General features: G+C 42.0%; 1 protein-coding gene across 4 annotated transcripts in view; it reads left to right on the top strand.

Annotated features, from left to right (window-relative positions):
* esyt2b (extended synaptotagmin-like protein 2b) overlaps positions 1-20,596 on the top strand; it is a 223,357-nt gene that overhangs the window by 178,317 nt on the left and 24,444 nt on the right. The window contains exons 10-16 of one of the 4 annotated variants that reach the window (XM_043690689.1): positions 1,032-1,114; positions 5,761-5,809; positions 6,014-6,103; positions 9,800-9,895; positions 10,702-10,803; positions 13,363-13,425; positions 16,132-16,206. In XM_043690689.1, the coding sequence (XP_043546624.1) occupies positions 1,032-1,114; positions 5,761-5,809; positions 6,014-6,103; positions 9,800-9,895; positions 10,702-10,803; positions 13,363-13,425; positions 16,132-16,206 (558 nt within the window). The remainder of the gene's footprint in view (positions 1-1,031; positions 1,115-5,760; positions 5,810-6,013; positions 6,104-9,799; positions 9,896-10,701; positions 10,804-13,362; positions 13,426-16,131; positions 16,207-20,596) is intronic. The other 3 variants (XM_043690690.1, XM_043690691.1, XM_043690692.1) reach the window with 3 other exon arrangements.

The following is a 20,596-nucleotide window of genomic DNA, read 5'->3' on the forward strand; positions in this document are numbered from 1 at the left end:
ACTCCATCTGGTTCACTTTAGGGTAGGAAAACAATTTTCCTTACTTGATCTGGTTGACGTGTGACTCCAGACCCACAGGAATGTAATTGACTTTCAACTGCCCTCAAATTCTCGAGCAGTCATTCAGTCCAAGATTAGTTGGGGATGTGCAATAAAATCTTGGTCTTGCTGGCGATACTCACATACTGTGGAAGAATTTTCTAAAGTGAAACTCCTGTATCTCTCAGAAGTTCTCAGGAAGATGTCTGGAGAACAAGAACAGAGGTGGTACACTGGCTCAGTGGCTAGCAATGCTGTCTTACAGCGCCAAGGACCTGGGTTTGATTCCACACTCAGGTGACTGAGTGGAGTTTGCACATTCTACCAGTGTGTCTATGGGTTTCCTCTGGGTGCTCTGGTTTCCTCTCTGTCCAAGGGGATGCATGTTAGTGGATTGGCCATGCTAAATTGCTCCTTAGGGCCCAGAGTTGTGCAGGTTAGGGAAATAGGGGGATGGATTTGTGTGGGAAGCTGTTCGGAGGATCGATGTGACCCTGTCGGACTGAATGGCCTGTTTCCACAATATAGGGATTCTATTCCATTCTGACGAGTATATGCAGTTTTCATTTGAGAATAACATGATCTTTCACAATTTGAATTAAGAGCAAATGTGAGCTGGGCTTGAAGTTCTGGTTTTTTTTTCCTGGGATAGCTGACAACTTGACATTTTGAGCCTTCACTTTAAGGATAATAACCAGGAGCAGAAGTAATCTCAATTACTGCATTTTCTGCAAGACAAAGACACTAAATGATCAAACAAGTGGACAGAAAGTGAGCAATTTGAGAGGCAGCAGTGCTGCTCTGGACTGTTATAAGCTAACACTCGCTTTTATATTAAAGTGGTGCAAGAAAATTTGGTCATTTCTAAATAACAGATTGGTATTTGACTCAAGAATTTCCAGACCATAAGTAGCTTCAATAACTTGTCTGCAGATTGAATTGATATAATATTGTTAGGTGTATTTCAATATATTTTAAAATTGTAATTATAGGCACTAATTTATGAAAATCCTGGTCAAGAACTTGAGATTGAACTTTTTGATGAAGATCCAGACAAAGATGATTTTCTTGGCAGGTAAAAGAAATTATAATTTTGGTTTTTGAAAAAGAAATGACTCCCTGCAATATATTTGGATGAATTAATGATGTTTCTGTGTTGAGCTGCATCTTTAATGGGGAGGGGCAAAGGTGGTTGGTATATCTGGACAATTTCACAGATCAGTGGAATGAGGTGGCCCACAGTCAAGGCTAGGGCAAAGATTCTTCATAAGGTGTGGTGAAGGTAATGGAGGCTAACATCTTGGTTGATGGAGAGGGAATTTAACTGCCTTGCACTGCTGCTGCTCAGTGATTTTTGTCGGAGATGTGCAGGGCAAGTCATTGAGAAAGATGTGTGGACGTGACTAAAAAGATGTGGTTTTGACGATTAACCGGGGAGGTTGAAGGTGGGACATTCTGTTTCCTTAGAAATGTGGTGAAAAGAAACATAAGAAAAACAGGAAGTACTGGCACTTTTTGTATTTATCTACAGAAGCAGGTTAAATGATACAATTTTAAAGGGTTTGCAAAACCAGAAAAATGTGGGAGACTTGTGCATTCATCATAGGAAGTGAAGAGATTGATTAATAAAGCAATCAACAATGAATGAGGGATCTAGGCATAAGTAGAGGCATGTAGTTTTAAAAAAAAAAGTCAGGCAGTGACACTAGATCTATATAAAACATTTGTTTGAACCCAGCTGGAACATCATGTCCAATTTCCCTCCTCCAATCCAGAGATGTACAGTTTTAGTCTGTGTCTCTCCCTCTCGTGCTGTCTCGCTTGCTTGCTCTCTCTCTCTTTCTCAGTCACACACACACATTATATGAACGTTTTGGAGAGGTACCGAAGAAATTTAGAGGATGGTTCCACTGACTAGGAGTTTACAGTTACGTGGCTAAGTTTGTTTGCTTCAGGGAAGATTGAGAGAACGCTTGATGTTGAAATAATGAAAGATGAAGGGTTTGTATTCAAGTGACAGTTTTAAGGTGATTGGCCACGGAACCAGAGAGAATATGAGGAGAAACTTTTTCGCACAAATAATAGTCTCTATTACTATGCACTTGTCGATCCCTTTTCCCTCCTTATGCGTGGTCCTGCAATTCACGCATAAAAGTGCCAGATTTATGCACATGCAATGGATGCCGGCAGTCAGCAGACTTTGTGTGTAAACAGAGACTATTGAAATTAGGCTGCTCAGCAGTGACACTTGGTGGCCAAAACATGCAACATTATGCACAATAAATTTTTTAAATCTTATCTCTCAAAATTGAATGCAAGAGCTGTAGTTTTAGCAGCTCCCTCTGTTGAAAAGTTATATCATGGCACTACTGCTACAGAATAGGTGCTACTGGTGAAAATAGAGATATTTGGGTTTTCCCATTGATGAAACCTGACAGGATTTTTCAGTGTACAGAGGAAACTCTATTATCCAAATACCAATTATCTGAAGGAGATCACAATGTCCTTATAGAAACATTACATCAAAGATGTGTTTCCAGCAGTGATCGTGTCTTCTGTCCCTCCCTCTCTCCCCCATACTTCCCCTGGAGTTCTCCACAGGGGTGTACCCTAACCTCCTCCCACCCCCCCCCCCCCCCCACCCCCACTTCCCAGGAATAATCTCTCCAACATTGTCATATACAGACAAACATGGAACCTGTCAAAAATTTGCAGTAAAAAGTTGTGTGTGTGTCTGTGTGCTACTTGGAGACTTAAGCCACAAAGATGGCAGCAGCAGTCTTTGTTAGTGTGCAGCCCAGATGCTCGGGGTGGGGGTGGGGCTCATGCGCTTTGTGCTAGGGAACTGTGTTGGACAGAGTTGGGGGCGGGTTGAACTGGGTTGGGGACAGGGGCATGTTTGGGTGAGATTGGGGGTGCAGTTGGACCGGGTGGGGGGAGGCGGGTTTGGACTGAGTTGGGAGCAGGGGAGCAGTGTCTGGTTTGGATCAGGTTGGGAGCATGGGGGGAGGGGGGGATTGTGGGTTGGGAGTGGGGGAGCAGGTTTAGAGCGGGGGTGCGTGGTTGGACCGGGTTGGGGCGTGGTCTCGTGCGCTGCTGCAGTCTCCTGAATAGGGAGCACTTTAAAACTCTGAGCCCCAGAGGAAAGGCATTTAATCAATTTTCCGAATAATTGATTATCTGAACGAAATAGTGCCCGCCCATCACATTTGGATAATCGAGTTTCCACTGTATACTGAAGTGAAATGTGTGCCATTTGTGAATTTTAATGTGTTGCAGATTTGAATCTTAATAATGTGAGCAAGTTACGTATTTTCCGCCAGAGGTGTTGAAGATGGGTCAAATATTTTAAACTGTGCCTTTGCCTTATACCTGATATATATTCCAACCCTTAGTTAATGATTGGAAATGAGAAGAGTTGTTTTTAGATTAGATTAGATTTTTGTTAGTATGTAGCTGTAAAATGCAGAGAGTGATAAAGGAAGAAATTACATTTATGGACCCTTTGGCAGAAACATTATCTTAGAGATCACAATCAGATTCCACTTATAGACCAATTAGCAATCTTCTCTCCGACACCATATTAATACTGATTTATCTTGTGAATTGTTCTGGTGAGTGCAGGAATATAAAATTTCAACAAAATGTAGGACCTTCCTTCTCAGAAAATAAATCACATTATCTCTTGTAAGTTGAAATATTTAACATTGCTCCAATCCTGTATTGGTAAATGAAAATATTAAAATAAAAAGTAAAAGAAGTGGCAACTTTGCACATACTTTTAATTTGGGTGGCACAGTGGCTCAGTGGTAACACTGCTGCCTCATAGAATCGAAGCTGGTACTCTGGTGCTATCGTTGGGCATCTGTCTGTGTGGAGTTTGCACATCCTCCCCATGTTTGCGTGGGTTTCCTCAGGGTGCTCCAGCTTCCTCCCACAGTTCAAGGTTGTGCAGGTTAGGTGGATTGACCATGCTAAATTGGCCGTAGTGTTCAGGGATGTGCAGCCTAAGTGGATTAGTCATGGGAAATGCAAAGTTATGGGAATGGGTGGGGGTTGGGTCTGGTGGGATGCCCTTTGGAGTGTTAGTGGGTACTTGATGGGCCGAATGGCCTGCTTTCACACTGGGGAGTTTGTGATTCTGCTAACACTGACATCGTGATCATTGCAGACTCTTCCTCCTGATGGAGAAAGTGAGGGCTGCAGATGCTGGAGATCAGAGCTGAAAATGTGTTGCTGGAAAAGCGCAGCAGGTCAGGCAGCATCCAAGGAACAGGAGAATTGACGTTTCGGGCATAAGCCCTGAAGACGGGCTTATGCCCGAAACGTCGATTCTCCTGTTGCTTGGATGCTGCCTGACCTGCTGCGCTTTTCCAGCAACACATTTTCAGCTCTTCCTCCTGATGACCTACCTTAAACCCTCTCCTATCCCTGACTCACATTTTTAATCCTCCAACTTGTAGCCTCTGATGCTCCCTGATACACCAGTTCACTGAATCTCCGGCTTATAACTCTGCCCCCTGCAGTTTTCCCTTTCCTGAACTTTCACTGTGAGGGAGTTGTGGTGGCATGAGGACCCTGGGAATGTGACTGCAGAAAAGTCATGGATACAATAGCCAAGAGTCTGGATTCGAGTGGTACTGGAAAAGCACAGCAGGTCAGGCAGCATCCGAGGAGCAGAAAAATCGACGTTTTGGTCAAAAGCCCTTCATCAGGAATGGACTTTTGCCTATTTCATTGACTAAATTAAGTTGAAATTAAACAAGGTAGAATGGGGTTTATTGTAGGTTTGGGAGTTAAAAACCGTTTAAGAAATCAAATCCTGCCACTAACTTACCAGAAGATCTTTGTATCTGTCTGAATAGACAAACGGGACCCTGGGCAAAGAGGTTTAGGTAAGTAAGTAGTAAACATCAGGCCGAGACATCTGAATGCCAGGTCATTAATGGCAGCAAGGAAGGCACATGGCAAAATGTAAAGGAGCTCGAGAACTTAAAGGGCAGTATCGCTCAAGGTGATTACTGAGAGGGAAATTCAATAATCATCAAAAATGGAAACATTAATTATATGTGGCTTCCTTCAGGCTCAGTTGAATATCCTAGCAAGGATAAGAATTTTTACAACTTGGATATTGAAACATATAAACAAAAAAAATAGATGCAGGAGTAAGCCCTTTGGCCCTTTTGAGTCTGCACCATCATTCAATGTGATCATGCAATCTCAGTATCCCATTCCCGCATTCTCTCTATACCCCTTGATCCCTTTAGCTCCAAGGGCTGCATCCAGCTCCCTCTTGACTGCATCTAATGAACTGGCCCTAACAGCTTTCTGTGGTAGAGAATTCCACAGGGTTCACAACTCTGAGTGAAGAAATTCTTCCTCATCTCAGTTCTGAACGGTTTACCCCTTATTCTTAAATTGTCATCCCTAGTTCTGGATTTTGCCATCATTGGGAACATTCTTCCCACATCTGGCCTGTCCAGTCCCATCAGGATATTATATGTTTCTTTGAGATCCCCCATTATTCTTCTAAATTGGTGAAATTGATAAGTCAGTGGGCATAGTATTCATCCCTTTCCAAATGAGAATGGAAACTCAATACAGGCGAGCTGTATTGGGAGGTGTTACGGCAATGGAAATTTAATGAATTAAAACATTATTATTTTTCTGCATGTCTGTTTTCATGATATGTATTATAATATCTGTATCTTCTCATTATAGCCTTATGATTGACCTTGCTGAAGTTCAAAAGGAACAGCTTGTTGATCAGGTATATGGTTATTTTGGATCATATGTATTGGCTGTATTTTAAGTAGAAGTAGATTAACATTTTTGTTAAAGCAAAATGGGTGTTAAAATAACATGAAGTATGTGAAGGGAGATTGTTGAATCTTTGCATTTTGCCAGAACTGATGGTGTTGGTGGCTCATGGGGCCACTGTTTTTAGGTGTTTGACTATTTTATGCATTTACAGTGGTTCGATTTGGATGAGGTGAGCGTTGGAAAGCTGCACTTGAAGTTCGAGTGGCTCTCCCTGCTGTCAGAAGCCAACAAACTGCCAGAGGTACTTAAACACTTTATATACCAAGTTAAATTTGCCAATTTTAGTGACACAATCGGCAGTTTATATTGATGTTTTGCATGTTTTTTTTTTCTTCTCCCTGCTTCCACCAAATTTGAAATGCTTACATTGGGCACAAAATGATGAACCAAAACAGTTGCAGTTATTTATGTTTAAATGGGCCTTTTGAGGTAGATTTTAGGTGAGACATTTGTATGTACAAAAGATACTTCTTCAATCAATGTACTTCACTTATCCGGTTTAACACTATTATATTGCACCTTACATTTTTAAGATACTCATTAGGGCAGAATGTTGCCTTTCTGAAGGTGTGAGAAGGGCAAATAATTGGGGGAATTGGCCTTAGAGAGTTACCAATCCACTTCTTTTCACCTCAGAAATGTAAGCATTTGGTGAAAAGGTCATTGGACAACCACTTTGACTCACTAGCATTTAGGACCCTTAAGTGGCCAATTAATGACCACCTAAGGGCCGTAACACACCACAAGTCCAATTACCTGCCTTCCCTAGGTATGGGGAAAGTGACTCGTTTCTCAACTGGGAGCCCGGGCCACCCCGCCTGAAGTGTTGGAGAGGTGCGGGAATACCATTTGCCCAAATCTAGTGGGGAAAGGACGGGGAAAGTGTGGCAAAGGGTGGCCACTGAAAGTCATCTCCTGCCATTATCTGTGTTAACCCTCCCAACCCAAAACCCCCATGACCCATGGCACCTGACAGAAAAAGATATGGCTCCTCACTATTTGGATCTCTTGAAGACCAAGCTGCAATGACAATCTCCAGAATATGCTGGCTTCTGATTGCTAGAAGCTTCTAGCCAATGTCAAAGTCTGTAATTCATCAAGAAACTCACCTTATAGCTCTTCAGTTTTTTGAAGTTTGATGTTGCAAGTTTTCCTGTTGGTGGGTCTCCACTGAACACACCTGTCCCAACTTAGCCAATGGAGAATTATATCTCTTTGAAAGTAACTTTTGAAGACTGTTGTTAATGCCTTTTGAATCCTATTGTTGCTTGATCAGTGTGAATTCAGTGGGATAAGTATAAAACCAGTTGAGATGGCTTTGGATAGTTGCTGCCACAGGGATTTTCCCAGTGGTGGAAAAGACCAAGCATCCAGCTATTGTTGGTTATTGTGGGTGGAGTAGGAGTGTGCTTGCTGTTTGGAACACCTTATATAAGAACATAAGAAATAGGAGCAGGAATAGGCTATCTGGCCTGTGGTGCCTGTTCTGCCATTCAATAACATTATGGGTGATCTTTTTGTGAACTTAGCTCCACTTACCTGCCTGCTCACCATATCCCTTAATTTCTTTTCTGTTCAAAAATGTAACTTGAGCCCATCTCAGGTCTTTCCCAACCCCCAGATTATTCACCATCCCCGCTTTCCCTCCTGACTTTTATGGTGAGCCATGGTACCTTCAGCTCAATGTTTGAATTGACATTTACCCATGTCATTCTTTGGGTTTAAGGTTTAACCTCAGTGCTATAATTTTTTTAAAACAACTTTAATTATTTTTATTGCTTTGTAAATTATGTAACTTTTAAATATTCACCTGAGAAATTAGATAACAACTTGTAAGATTAGTTTCTCAGTCAAATTTTTCAGTAGCCTTTATGCTCAATTATTCCTGATTAATTAAGATCTATCATTTTCATTGATTTTCACCATAAGGATAGTGTCTAAATGTTGGACTTGCATCAAGTCAGTGATTCTTGGCTAATTGCAGCTATGAAAAGTGCAACAGTGCATTTGTGAGGTAGCAGTGTATTTATTACTGATAGCAACTTCTAGATTTCCATATTTAAGTGTAAATGTGTTGATATCTCAATTTTGTACAGTAATAACAATAGATTGCATATCCTTGAGTCTGGCAAATAATCAAAAATCACTTAATTAACATGAGCTTCCTCCTTTTACCCTGCTGTTACCCTGCTTCTGTTAGTCACCGAAAATGTTATACTGTGCATGAGGTGTCGTTGGGTCTTTAATGATGTATTTAGTCATAATTACTGCTGCATATTGTCTTAATTGTGATTTGCTACACAACCTGATCAATGACAATGCTGCTGCAGGTCACTTAGCATTCAATAAGTGCCACAGTAAAGACTTGTGAGCAAAATCATTACTCATGGAATAAACGTGACAGTAATATCAGGGAAGCTAAATTGGCTGGTTGACAGGAAATGGAGAAAAGTGCTTAATGGATCTTCTTTGTACTGGAGGGGCATTTGTAATGGACTTCTCTAGTGATTGGTGTTAGAAGTGCTGCTCTTCCTGATGTACCTTAATGTCCTAGATCTTGTGTACAGGGAAAACGTTGAACATTTGTAAATGATTAAAAAGAAACGAGATGAATTTCAGGAGGATATTCCACAAAGTTCATAGACAAGTTGATGGAATGAATAGACAAGTGTCGAGTGTGTGTTGCTGGAAAAGCATAGCAGGTCAGGCAGCTTCCGGATGCTACCTGACCTGCTGTGCTTTTCCAGCAACACACACTCAACTCTGATCTCCAGCATCTGCATACCTCACTATCTCCTGAGTAGAGAACTGGTAGATCAAATGCAATGCAGAAAATTGAGGTGATTTGATTTGATAGGAAGAACACATGAAATAGAGTACAACTCTAAAAGTGCAAGGGCATTGGGATTGGCTTGTTTATGTGCAGATATCATTGCAGCTGAGAGAATGGTTAATAATGCATACAGCATTTTGGGCTATTTTAGTTGTAGGGGTGCAGAGTAAATGTGTAAGGGGTATACGTTATACTTATGTGAAATACTGGTTTGGTATCAACTGGAGTATTGCATCCAGTTCTGGACACCACACGTCAGGAAATATGTGAAGGCATTGAGAGAATGGGGAAAATAAATCATGAGAATGGGTTAAGGCATGCAGAACTCTGAAGGTAGTTCCATAGATTGACTGGAACTGTTTTTCTTGGAGAAGAAGAAAAATGAAAGGAGACCGAATAGAGGTATTGACATTCGTGAATGTTCTGGACAGAGTGGACAGAGTAAACTGTTCCCATTGGTGGAAGGATTGAGAAGGAGGGAACAGATTTAAGATAATTAATAAAACAAACTGGAGACTTGGAAAGGTTTTTTGAAGCAAGGTGGTCAAGATCTGGAATGCACTACCTCGAAAGTGGTGGAGGCAGAGCCGATTGAACCAATCAAGGGGGAATTGGATTATTACCTGAAAAATAAGTATATTGTAGGGTATGGGGAGAAGACAGGGGAATGGCAGTGGATGAATTGGTCATCTGCAGACACAATGGGCTGAATGGCCGCCTTCTGGACTGTTAATAATTCTATTATTCTGAAACACCAGAGAGCCTCTTTGTTGGCGCCAGGAAGGATTAAACCCACATTGGTGAACTGGTTTGATCTTTGAGAGCATCTTTCTTTGAGGTCAGTTACATTTGTCATTACTTCACCCTGGCTTGAAAGATCTGGATCAATAACTACACTTCCTTTATATAAACATGGTGAATTTGCTAATGATGCACTCATTCTAATCTGTGTTACTTCGAGAAAGAATTCAGTAAATTGAAGAGCTTTGTCGTGACTATGGTGTTATTGTGATATGAAATATAGAAAATGAAAATTTGAGACTTGGTGCTGATTTACTGCAAGAAAATTAGCATAATGTAAAACTCCGCTTATTTGTTCTCCAGGCAATGGCCAGCACCAAAGCTATTAAAGGAACAGCCAATGATGGACTTTCCTCTGCTTTACTCATCATCTATCTTGACTCTGCTAGGAATCTCCCAGTAAGTGGATTTTTTTATTTTGCAATGATGTACTAATGTTACTATGCCATGATCCATTCTGCTGTCATCTTTCTCAATTATTTTTAACCATGGTGTGTATTTCATAAGACCTCCTCCTTCTCTGGTCTTACAGTTGCCCAATAATATTCTTGTTGAACACCTTCTCTGTCCCTAATACCAGCATCTATTAACTTGTCATGAGATAACTTATCTATTACTGTTTTTAATAGTTGTGGTAAATTGGGCTCCTTCTTTCAGGTTGGTGAATGGACTGTTCTTGTGTTTTTCACAAGTTAGTACATCTGGGCATAAGTGCTAAATGTCTATTGTTTTGTTTATTCTTGAATGTGCCCTGCTGAATTTTATTCAATGTATGCTGATAAAATTTTGTCAATACAATTCTTTGCAACAAAATTTGTTTGAAATCCCTTTGCTCACAATGAGTGCAAATAGATTTGCTTCAATTTTTAACATTTTGTGCAGAGATCTTCTATCAGGTGTAGATTCTTGATGTGAAATGTGCATATTTCCAGGTTTGTAAATTGTTGAATTTGATATAAATTTCTGCATTGAGTGAAAAAACATGTTTTTTTAATTGCGCATGCAGAAAATGATTGAAATGCAATTTGTGCATTTATAATATATGTGCAATGGTATTAAATGCATTGGCTACTAGTTATCTCAACCTCTGCCTGTTATTTACAATAAACTGGCTGTTCCTACATTCCATTCTGCCTTTCCCTGCAGCACGTACCTGTCCTATCCCATCACTCTTTGCTTTTTCTTTCACTTCCATCTTCCTTAAGAATGTCTACGAAGGAAACTTTGGGTCTGGATACTTACGAGAGAGGAGAGCAGCAGGACTAGTCTTTTGTGAAAATACTAGCTCAATCTTTAGAGACTTTTTTGTGAGTGCTCTATTCTGTTTGCTTTTTTGTGTGTTGTGAATTGACACTAATAACGGAAGCTTATATAGTTGGTTTGTTTCAAGCCTGTTTCAGAGCACGTTTATTATTTCAATGCATGCTCTGATATAGAAAATTGATGTGCAATTCCAAAAAAGTAAATGTTTCAAAAAAACCTTGTACAAGTTGGTCTTAATCTTTAGGAAGGTGTTTTTGAGTTGTGTATTAGTATATTGAAAATGAGAAGGAGGAAAGACATGGTGTTTGCTTCCCTTTTTAAGTGGGGAGGAGAAGCCCCTATTTTATTGCATAAGTTAAATACACAGATTCCAAGATGAAGTTTACAGAATGTGAAGCAGGAAAAACATAAAATAAATAAGTAGATCATTGAAAGAGGAAGTTACATGACTGCAAAACCAAATAAATTGATTTTTTTTTCCCCCTTATTTAGCAGCAGTCTCAACTTGGACTGGAGAATGAAAGGTTTTTTTATTTAATACATGTCGGTGCATTAGACTGACTTTTTTTTCCACCAAATTTAAATAATGGATCATGTAAATATTTTTGTTTTACCCTCTAATTAATTTTCTGCAGGCTGTCTCACCTGCTGGAGTCCAGTATACATAATGCTTGCTGGTCTCTATGCTTTGTCAGAGTGACTTGTCTCCATATGTGAGCAAGGTTGTTTATCTTAGTGTTCGTCTAAGACAAGCCAAGCTAGTCCTAAACCATTTTTGTTCACTCATGGGATATGGGCATCACTGGCTGAGTCAACATTTATTGCCTGTCTCTTGAGAAGGTGGCGCTGAGCTGCCACCTTGGATTGCTGTAGTCCATGTGCTGCAGGAGGACCCACAATGCTGTTAGGGAGAGAGTTCCAGGATTTTAATGGGTTTTCCACAAGCACAGATTGTCTTCAGTTTTCATGCCATTGTAAGGGTTGCCCAATTGTATGTCACAGAAACCCTGAATTGTTACTGCGTAGAAGGAGTCGAAAAGTGTGGTGCTGGAAAAAGCACAGCAGGTCAAGCAGCATCCGAAAAGCAGGAGAGTTGACATTTTGTGTATAAGTCCTTCATTAGGAATGTTGAGGGGGAAGGGGGCTGGGAGGTAAATTTGGGGGTGGAGCTGGGAGGAAGTTAGGTGGGATGGCGATAGATGGATGTCGGTCGGATGTCATTGTGATCGGGTGGAACGGACGTGTAAGAAGAAAGATGGGCAAGTAGATCAGATCAAAAGGCAGTGCCGAGTTGGAGGCTTAGATCTGGGATGAGGTAGATGGTGGGGAGATTTGGAAGCTGGTGAAGTCATTATTGATGCTGTATGGTTGAAGACTCGCCTCGGGACCCTACGACCACACTGCATAACTTTGACTTGACCAGTTTCCAAATCTCCTCCCTCTTACCTCATCCCAGATACAACCCTCCAACTTGGCACTCCCTCTTGACCTGACCTACCTATCAATCTACCTTCCCACCTATCCGATCCACCCTCTCCACCCACTTATCACACAATCACCATCTACCTGTATCCACCTATCGCCATCCCACCACCACCCCTCTCTTTAGTTCTCAGCCCCCTCCCCCCCTGCACATTCCTGATGAAGGGCTTATGCCTGACTTGCTGTGCTTTTTCCAGTGCCACACTCTTCAATTCTGATGCTCCAGCATCTGGAAGCTTCACTTTCTCCTAGCTGCACAGAAGGAAGCCATTCAATCCATCGAGCTTGCGCCGGCTCCTGTAACAAGCGCCATTACCTTGTGCCAATCTCCCACCTTTTCCTCGTACCCTTGCACACATTTTCTGTCCAAATAATCAGCCAATGCCCACTTGAATGCCTCAATCGAACCTGCCTTCACTATTTTTCCAGGCAGTGAATTCCCATACTTTATCTAGTCACTTCACCTTTGCACCTTTGCCTCTTTTTCACATCACTTTAAAGCTGTGCCTACTCGTTTATGGATGAAATGAATTCTTCAGTTCAAAATAATTCATCCAGTTAAAGCAAACTCCGTCATTGCAGTATCTAATTGTTTTCCATTTTCTTTTAAGGCCATAAATGAACAGCAATCCAAGTCCTTCAATGCTACTAACCCAGCCCTTCACTTTGTACGGTTTTAGATGTGTAATTTGTGCTTATCACCTATCTGTAAATGAATGCACTTAGTTTTCCACTAGTGATGTGTCTGAGTTTCAGAATTTTCCCTTCAAGCCTTAAATTTGGTTAGTTAGGTGGGTTTCTCATTTTTTAATTAAATCTATAACTACTCACTCTGGGGAGTTTGAAGAATATTAGCAAACCTGTTTGAAGACAATGCATCTTTTATAACTTCAGTGCTTAATTTGTCAGCCTCGTTTTGGGTCACTTTTTCTTGGCACTAACTAACTGAAATGATTTCTGGGGATCTTTTTATGCTGCATTCTTGAAAAAAAAACTTGCATTTCATTTCAGTTCAAAGTGTTCTGGGTGGAATGTTGTGCTCATCTCTTTACTATAACAGAATGCTGTTTCTGCATTGCATGTGCAACGTTAATCTCTGTTCATTCTTTCCTGCAACAAAGCGCAATCCATTTGAATTTAACCTTGACGGCTTGAAGAGGGCTAATATTTCCAAATCACTGAAGGTAATCTGATAATCGTTTACTGAAGACCACACAGAGTCAACCGGGATGAGAAAGAAGGTTTTGGGTTTAAATTAATTTCTTCACTGATTGTGACACAAGAGAATTACAATTTAAAAACTGGCTGATTTCACTCAGTTTAATCGTTACATTAATTTAAGTAGCTGGGATATTTTATTACATAAAAGGTAGTATTATAGCACAAGTTGTCATGTTATGTGACTTCGGTAACGGTAAGTTCATTAATTCTGAGGTTCTCAAGTGTATTCAGCTAATAGACTCAATTGTAATGGATGAGTAATTACTGATCCCCTACCTAAGTTAGTGCACTATTTAGTATTCATAAGACAAAAGCATTGCCTGCAAAGAGTGTCTACAAAATGCTTTTTAAAAAATTAGGATTTTATTAGTGAGGTGGGTGTGCCTGATTCTCAGTGCAGAGCTTATTTATCCTGGCAGGAGCTCTGAGTGTGCAGGAACTTAGGTAGGACAAATGACAGGCAGCGTAGTACTTGGAGAGAGCAGGATCTGAGGGGAGCAAGGGAACACCTCTGATTGGGGTTTAACACTTTTTACAATGGATGGTTGCCCACATATTGGATTGAAAAATGTGCTGCTGGAAAAGCGCAGCAGGTCATGCAGCATCCAAGGAGCAGGAGAATCAATGTTTCGGGCATAAGCCCCTCTTCAGGATTGGCCCTAAGCTGTCACTCTGGGAGGTCTCTGAGGATGCCAGTTTGACAACTACTGCATTAGTTAGAATGTTGCATTAATTTACAGTGCAGGATACTATTTGGCCTATTATAAAGTCAAAGAGATGTACAGCATGGAAACAGACCCTTTCTCTGTGGTGTATTCCAGTCAGGTCTGTTTCCCAGTTGTTTCCCCGTGGACCTAGAAGTTTTATTTTCTTCAGTGCACTTTCCAATTTCCTATTGAAATAATTCATCATTCTTGCTTTCCCACCCTTATGGGCAACAAGTTCGAGAACATTACTGCCCCCACTCTGTGTAAAACAGTTTATCGGCTTGTAAGAACAGCAGTTTATTCTTCAAAAGAGCATATTGTTCTCTTTTGGTTGTTCCAATCTTGCTGTTGTTATTATATGGCATTATATTGATTGCATGTGTAGTGGATACTAGAGAAATGAGCATGAAAGGGACAAGAGAGAATTTGGAGCATACCATGGAATGTGGATAGTGGGTAAGAGGATATGGAAGATATAGTGCATAGAGAATTAAAAAATCCTCTCTCACAATGGGGCAAAGTCCCAGTGAACAGTAGCAGGTCTTCAAACTGACCAATCCATCTTGGCACTCACCTTTCCCGTGACTGCCAGAATAGTCCTCCAGAGTCTGGATTAGGTGGTGCTGGAAGAGCACAGCAGTTCAGGCAGCATCCAAGGAGCTTCGAAATCGACATTTCAGGCAAAAGCCCTTCCTCCAGATTCACAGGCCTGACTTCAACTCAAATTTCCCAACTTGCGTTACTCACCTACTTAGCTAAATTCCATTCCTTTATCTTATGTATGTTACCAAAGGAAAATATTTATAAATTAACTATGTCACATTCCATTGGTATAATTGTGTGGAATGACTTTAAGAGTGCGGACATGAATAAGTTTCAGAGAGGTGAGTTGGGAAGAGTTCATGTGTGATATTGGGGCGTAAACTTACTGATCTTCTGAATTAGTGAGGTGCTTTATCTGAGTCAGCTGTTGACCAATCCATAGCGTCGTAATGACACTTTAAGCAGCTTTGCTACCCAGGTACAATACTGAGACCAGCTGACATCTTGCTGGAATTATGCAGAACTACACTGGGAGAGATGCTGAAGGGTTTCTATAGAAATTATAATTTGAATGAATTCTCACTTTTGGTCAAACCAAATAAAAAAAAGCAACCTGAACTCAATGACTTTTTGTGGGCTTCAGTAAAATCTTTGTTAATTTGCTAACTAACCTAGTGAATGAACTATTGTGAATTAAAGAGAATCTGTCAGAACAGTGGTGATTGTTATATACAATATTTTGAGATTTCTGACTTTAAAAAAAGCAAGTTCTTTTTTGTTATATCTCTGAAAATAGAAACTTTCACAGGTTTTGTTATTATTGCCAGAATCGATTCAAATAACTTTTCAGTAATTCATAGTAGGATCTTGTTGATACCATTATGAATTCAGCGTTTACCATGTGAAATGCTATATATTCAGGCAGATTTAAAACAATCTAAGACAGTTCATGTTTTGATTCTTTACCATACTATCTGTTCTCAGCCAATTAATTAGTGCCAATATATTTAGTGACAGTGGTACAGTAGTTAGTATTGCTGCTAACATGGTGTCAGAGACCCGGGTTCAATTCCATCCTCCGGCTATTCTCTGTCTGGAGTTTGTACATATGTGCAGGTTTTCTCTGGGCGGTCCGGATTCCTCCCACATTCCAAAGATTAGCAGGCTAGGTGGATTAGCCGTGGGGAAATGCAGAGTTACAGGGATATGGTGAGCCTGAGTGGCATGTTGTTCGGAGGGCCAGCGTGTTCGATGGGCCAAATGGCCTCCTTTTGTAGGGATTCTGAGTCATTTCAGAATCTTGAAACAGAACAGTAATTTTAGGTAAGTTACAAAGTCAAAATGAAATGCCTTGTATCTAGTAAGTAAGAGTTTGATTTCTTCTCTGACTTCCAAAATTTTTTTCATTTTTTATTACAGTTTGCAAAGAAAATGAACAGTGAGCCTAACCCATTTGTCCAGCTGTCAGTGGGACATACCACATACGAAAGTAAGGTAAGCAGCCCATCTTCCTGAAAAGGAAATCAGTTTTAGTTATCACCAATGGGTGTGTTTCTTTTGAATAATTGTAGCCATTACCTCCATACTTCCCATTTTCAGCAATAAATTTCTACCACAATGTCCATAGTTTTCCTGTTTTGCAATTAAGTATGCTGACAAACATGCATTCTCCACTGCTGAGATAACTCTTCCTATTGTGTGGCAGTCAGCTTGTTAAGTGCTTTGGTGGGTTGTTTGTCATATTGCAGGCCTTAACTGGTGTCCTGGGACACCAATATCTACCAGCTGATCAGAGGCTGGAGGCTTCTGGGTCCTCAAGACATCCGGTTGAGGCCTATTCCTTTGTAGTCCAGCAATAAGAAGATATGGGTATTTTTTTTTTAATTCCTTTGTGGTACGAGTGGAATTGCTGACTAGCTCAGCCATTCCCTAATTGCCCGGAAGAATATGGTGGAGAGCTCCTTCTTTAACCACTGTAGGGGCACTTTCAGTCCTCTTAGGAATAATTTTTCTGGAGCTTGACCCAATGATAGTGAAGGAATGGCAATTTTGTTCCAAATCAGGGATGGTGTGTGGCTTAGAGGGGAATTTGCAGATTGCGGTGTTGCTATGTAGCTGCTGCCCTTGACTTGGAGGTTATAGGTTTGAAAGCTACTGTTGGAGGATCCTGGCTGAGTTGCTTTAGTGCATCTTTTAGATAGTGTGCCCTGCTGGCCACTGTGTCTCAGTGGTAAAGGATATTTATTTAAAATGTGATGTATGTGGTGCCAGTCATATAGGCAGCTTTTTCCTGGATTGTGACAAGTCCCCTTAATACTGTTGGAACTGCACTGGAGCGGCACGGTGGCTCAGTGGTTAGCACTGCTGCCTCACATCACCAGGGACCCGTGTTCGATTCCAACCTTGGGTGACTGTGTGGAGTTTGCACATTCTCCCCGTTTCTGCATGGGTTTCCTCCAGGTGCTCTGGTTTCTCCCACAGTCCAAAGATGTGCAGGTTAGGTGAATTGGCCATGCTAAATTGCCCATAGTATTCAGGGATGTGTAGGTTAGGTACTTTAGTCAGGGGTAAATATAGGGTAGAGGGAATGGGTCTGGGTGGGTTATTCTTCAGAGGGTAAGTGTGGACTTGGTGGGCCGAAGGACCTGTTTCCACTCTGTAGGTATTCTATTCCAGCACCAATCCAGCCAAATAGAGAGGATTCAATCACAGCCCTGTATTATATTTTGTAGATGGTGAAACAAGCATTGGGTGGTTAGTTGTTTGGCATAGAATTCTGGTCTTGTTGCCATAGTATGTCTACGGCTGATTAAGTTCAATTTCGAATCAATGTTAATGGTTGGGCATCAGCAGTGGATATTTTCAGCACTTAAAAATGTGTTGCTGGAAAAGCGCAGCAGGTCAGGCAGCATCAAAGGAGCAGGAGAATCGACGTTTCGGGCATAAGCCCTTCTTCAGGAATGAGGAGGGTGTGCCAAGCAGGCTAAGATAAAAGGTAGGGAGGAGGGACTTGGAGGAGGGACGTTGGGATGCGATAGGTGGAATTGGGAATGCGATATTTGTGCTGGCCATAGACACGAGCCAGCTAATATGTTGAACAAAATGCTGCTTTATTCCTATGGGTTGCCTCAAGAGCCATGCTGTCTATAATCTCATTGGTAATATCTTGAACAGAACTCAACATTTTATGGTGCTCTGCCGCTTACTGTCCTATCCAACCCACTTTTTTTTATCCTGGTATTCCTGGCCTACTATCATCCTCAGCATTTCCTAAATTGAACTCAATTGGGCCTCTAATTCTGCTATGTAAAGGGTGCTAACAGGTTGCAGGGGAAGGTGCCGGGAGTGGAGGTTGGGTTGGTGGGGGGTGTGGATCTGACGAGGGAGTCGCGGAGGAAATGGTCTTTCTGGAACACTGATAGGGGAGGGGAGGGAAATATATCTTGGTGATGGGGTCTGTTTGGAGGTGGCAGAAATGATGACGGATGATACGATGTATCTGGAGATTGGTGGGGTGGTAGGTGAGGACCAGTGGGGTTCTGTCCTGGTGGCGATTGGAGGGACGGGGTTCAAGGGTGGAGGAGCGGGAAATGGAGGAGATGCAGTGGAGAGTATCGTCAACCGCGTCTGAGGGGAAATTGTGGTCTTTGAAGAAGGAGGCCATCTGGGTTGTTCGGTATTGGAATTGGTCCTCCTGGGAGCATATGCGGCGGAGACGAAGGAATTGGGAATATGGGATGGCATTTTTACAGGGGGCAGGATGGGAGGAGGTGTAATCTAGATATTTTCAGACTGGAAGCCTGTGACCAGTGGTGTACCGAAAGGATTAGTGCTGGGCTGACCAGTGGTGTACCGAAAGGATTAGTGCTGGGCTGACTGTGTTTTGTCATTTACATGAATGATTTGGATGTGTATGCAGGAGGTATGATTAGTAAGTTTGCAGATAACACTGAAATTGGTGGTGTAGTAACAGCCAAGAAGGTTATCTAAGAGTCCAACGGGGACCTTGATCAGATGGGCAAATGGGCCAAGCAGTGGCAGATGGTGTTTAATTTAGATAAGTATGAGGTGCTACATTTTAGAAAGGCAAATCAGGTTAGGACTTAGCATTAGGTGTTTAAGGTCCTGGAGGGTGTTAATGAACAAAGTGACTTTGGGGTGCAGGTTCATAGTTCATTGAAAGTGGAGTGGCAGGTAGACAGGGTGATGAAGAAGGATTAACAGTCTAGCGATAGTACCACAATGCCATCGCCTCCCGCTTGCATTCAGCTCTGGTCTCCCTGCTATAGAAAAGATGTTGTGAAACTTGAAAGGTTTCAGAAAAGATTTACAAGCATGTTGCCAGGATTGGAGGGTTTGAGCTATTGGGAGAAGCTGAATCGGCAGGGGCTGTTTTCGCTGGAGAGTCAGAGGCTGAGGGGTTAACTTATAGAGGTTTATAAAATCATGAGGGGCATGGATAGGGTAAATAGTCGAGGGCTATTTTTCTCCATGGTAGAGGAGTCCAAACTCCAGGACATCGGTTTAAGGTGAAAGGGGAAATGATTTAAAATGGACCTAAGGGGCAACATTTTCACAGAGTATGGTGCGTGTATGGAATGAACTGCCGGAGGAAGTGTTGGAGGCTGGTACAATTACAACATTTAAAAAGCATCTGGATGGGTACATAAATAGGAAGAGTTTGGAGGGATATTGGCCAAATGCTAGCAAATGGGATTAGAATAATTTAGGATATCTGGTTGACATGAACAAGTTGGACTGAAGGGTCTGTTTCTGAACAGTACACCTCTGTAACTCCTTGACTCTATCTGAAATTGAATGTTAAGAGATGAATGTTAAATGCTGTCTTGTCAGTCATGTCCTTTTTTTTCCTGTTTGTGGAGTGGACTGATGAGAGAAATGGAATCAGTTGAAAGTTCAGAGGCAAGGGCAGGGTGTTTGCAACACTATTAAAACCAGATTTCCAGTCTCAGAAAGTCTGCCTTTGATGACCTTTTGTTACCTGCCTCTTAGCCAAGTCCCCATCCAAGTTGGGAGATCAAAGCTGTTCTCTTCATTTCTAGGCAATTGCCAGAGATTGAACTTTGTATTTTATTTGACCCCAAGATAAGATTGCAACTAAATGTTTGCTCATTCAACAAGTCTGCTGACATCCACCATTGGAAAATAGTGACTACACTCCTGCCTCCGTTCAAATCCACTTGTGAATTTATTCCCTCTTAGCATTAGTATCCCAACATGCTCCTGGCAAAGGCAGGTGAATGGCCAGAGGGAGATGTCACCCTCTTTAGCTCGGATGGGAGGATTCTCAGTCTCAGGTGCTCACTGGCACTTCTATAACATTTGAATGTAACTACCCTGACTAAAAATCTCTTTACTTGGTTCTCTCTCGCGCTCTCTCTCTCTCGCGCTCTCTCTCTCTCTCTCGCGCTCTCTCTCTCTCGCGCTCTCTCTCTCTCTCTCGCGCTCTCTCTCTCTCTCTCTCGCGCTCTCTCTCTCGCGCTCTCTCTCTCTCTCGCGCTCTCTCTCTCGCGCTCTCTCTCGCGCTCACTCACACTCTCTCTCACATTCTCTCTCGCGCTCTCTCGCTTCCTCTCGCGCTCTCTCGCTTCCTCTCGCGCTCTCTCGCTTCCTCTCGCGCTCTCTCGCTTCCTCTCGCGCTCTCTCGCTTCCTCTCGCGCTCTCTCGCTTCCTCTCGCGCTCTCTCGCTTCCTCTCGCGCTCTCTCGCTTCCTCTCGCGCTCTCTCGCTTCCTCTCGCGCTCTCTCGCTTCCTCTCGCGCTCTCTCGCTTCCTCTCGCGCTCTCTCGCTTCCTCTCGCGCTCTCTCGCTTCCTCTCGCTCCCTCTAGTTCTCGCTCTCACTCTCTCTCTCTCACTCTCTCTCT

This window comes from Chiloscyllium plagiosum, chromosome 5 (assembly GCF_004010195.1).
Source record: "Chiloscyllium plagiosum isolate BGI_BamShark_2017 chromosome 5, ASM401019v2, whole genome shotgun sequence".
Classification (NCBI taxonomy): Eukaryota; Metazoa; Chordata; class Chondrichthyes; order Orectolobiformes; family Hemiscylliidae; genus Chiloscyllium; species Chiloscyllium plagiosum.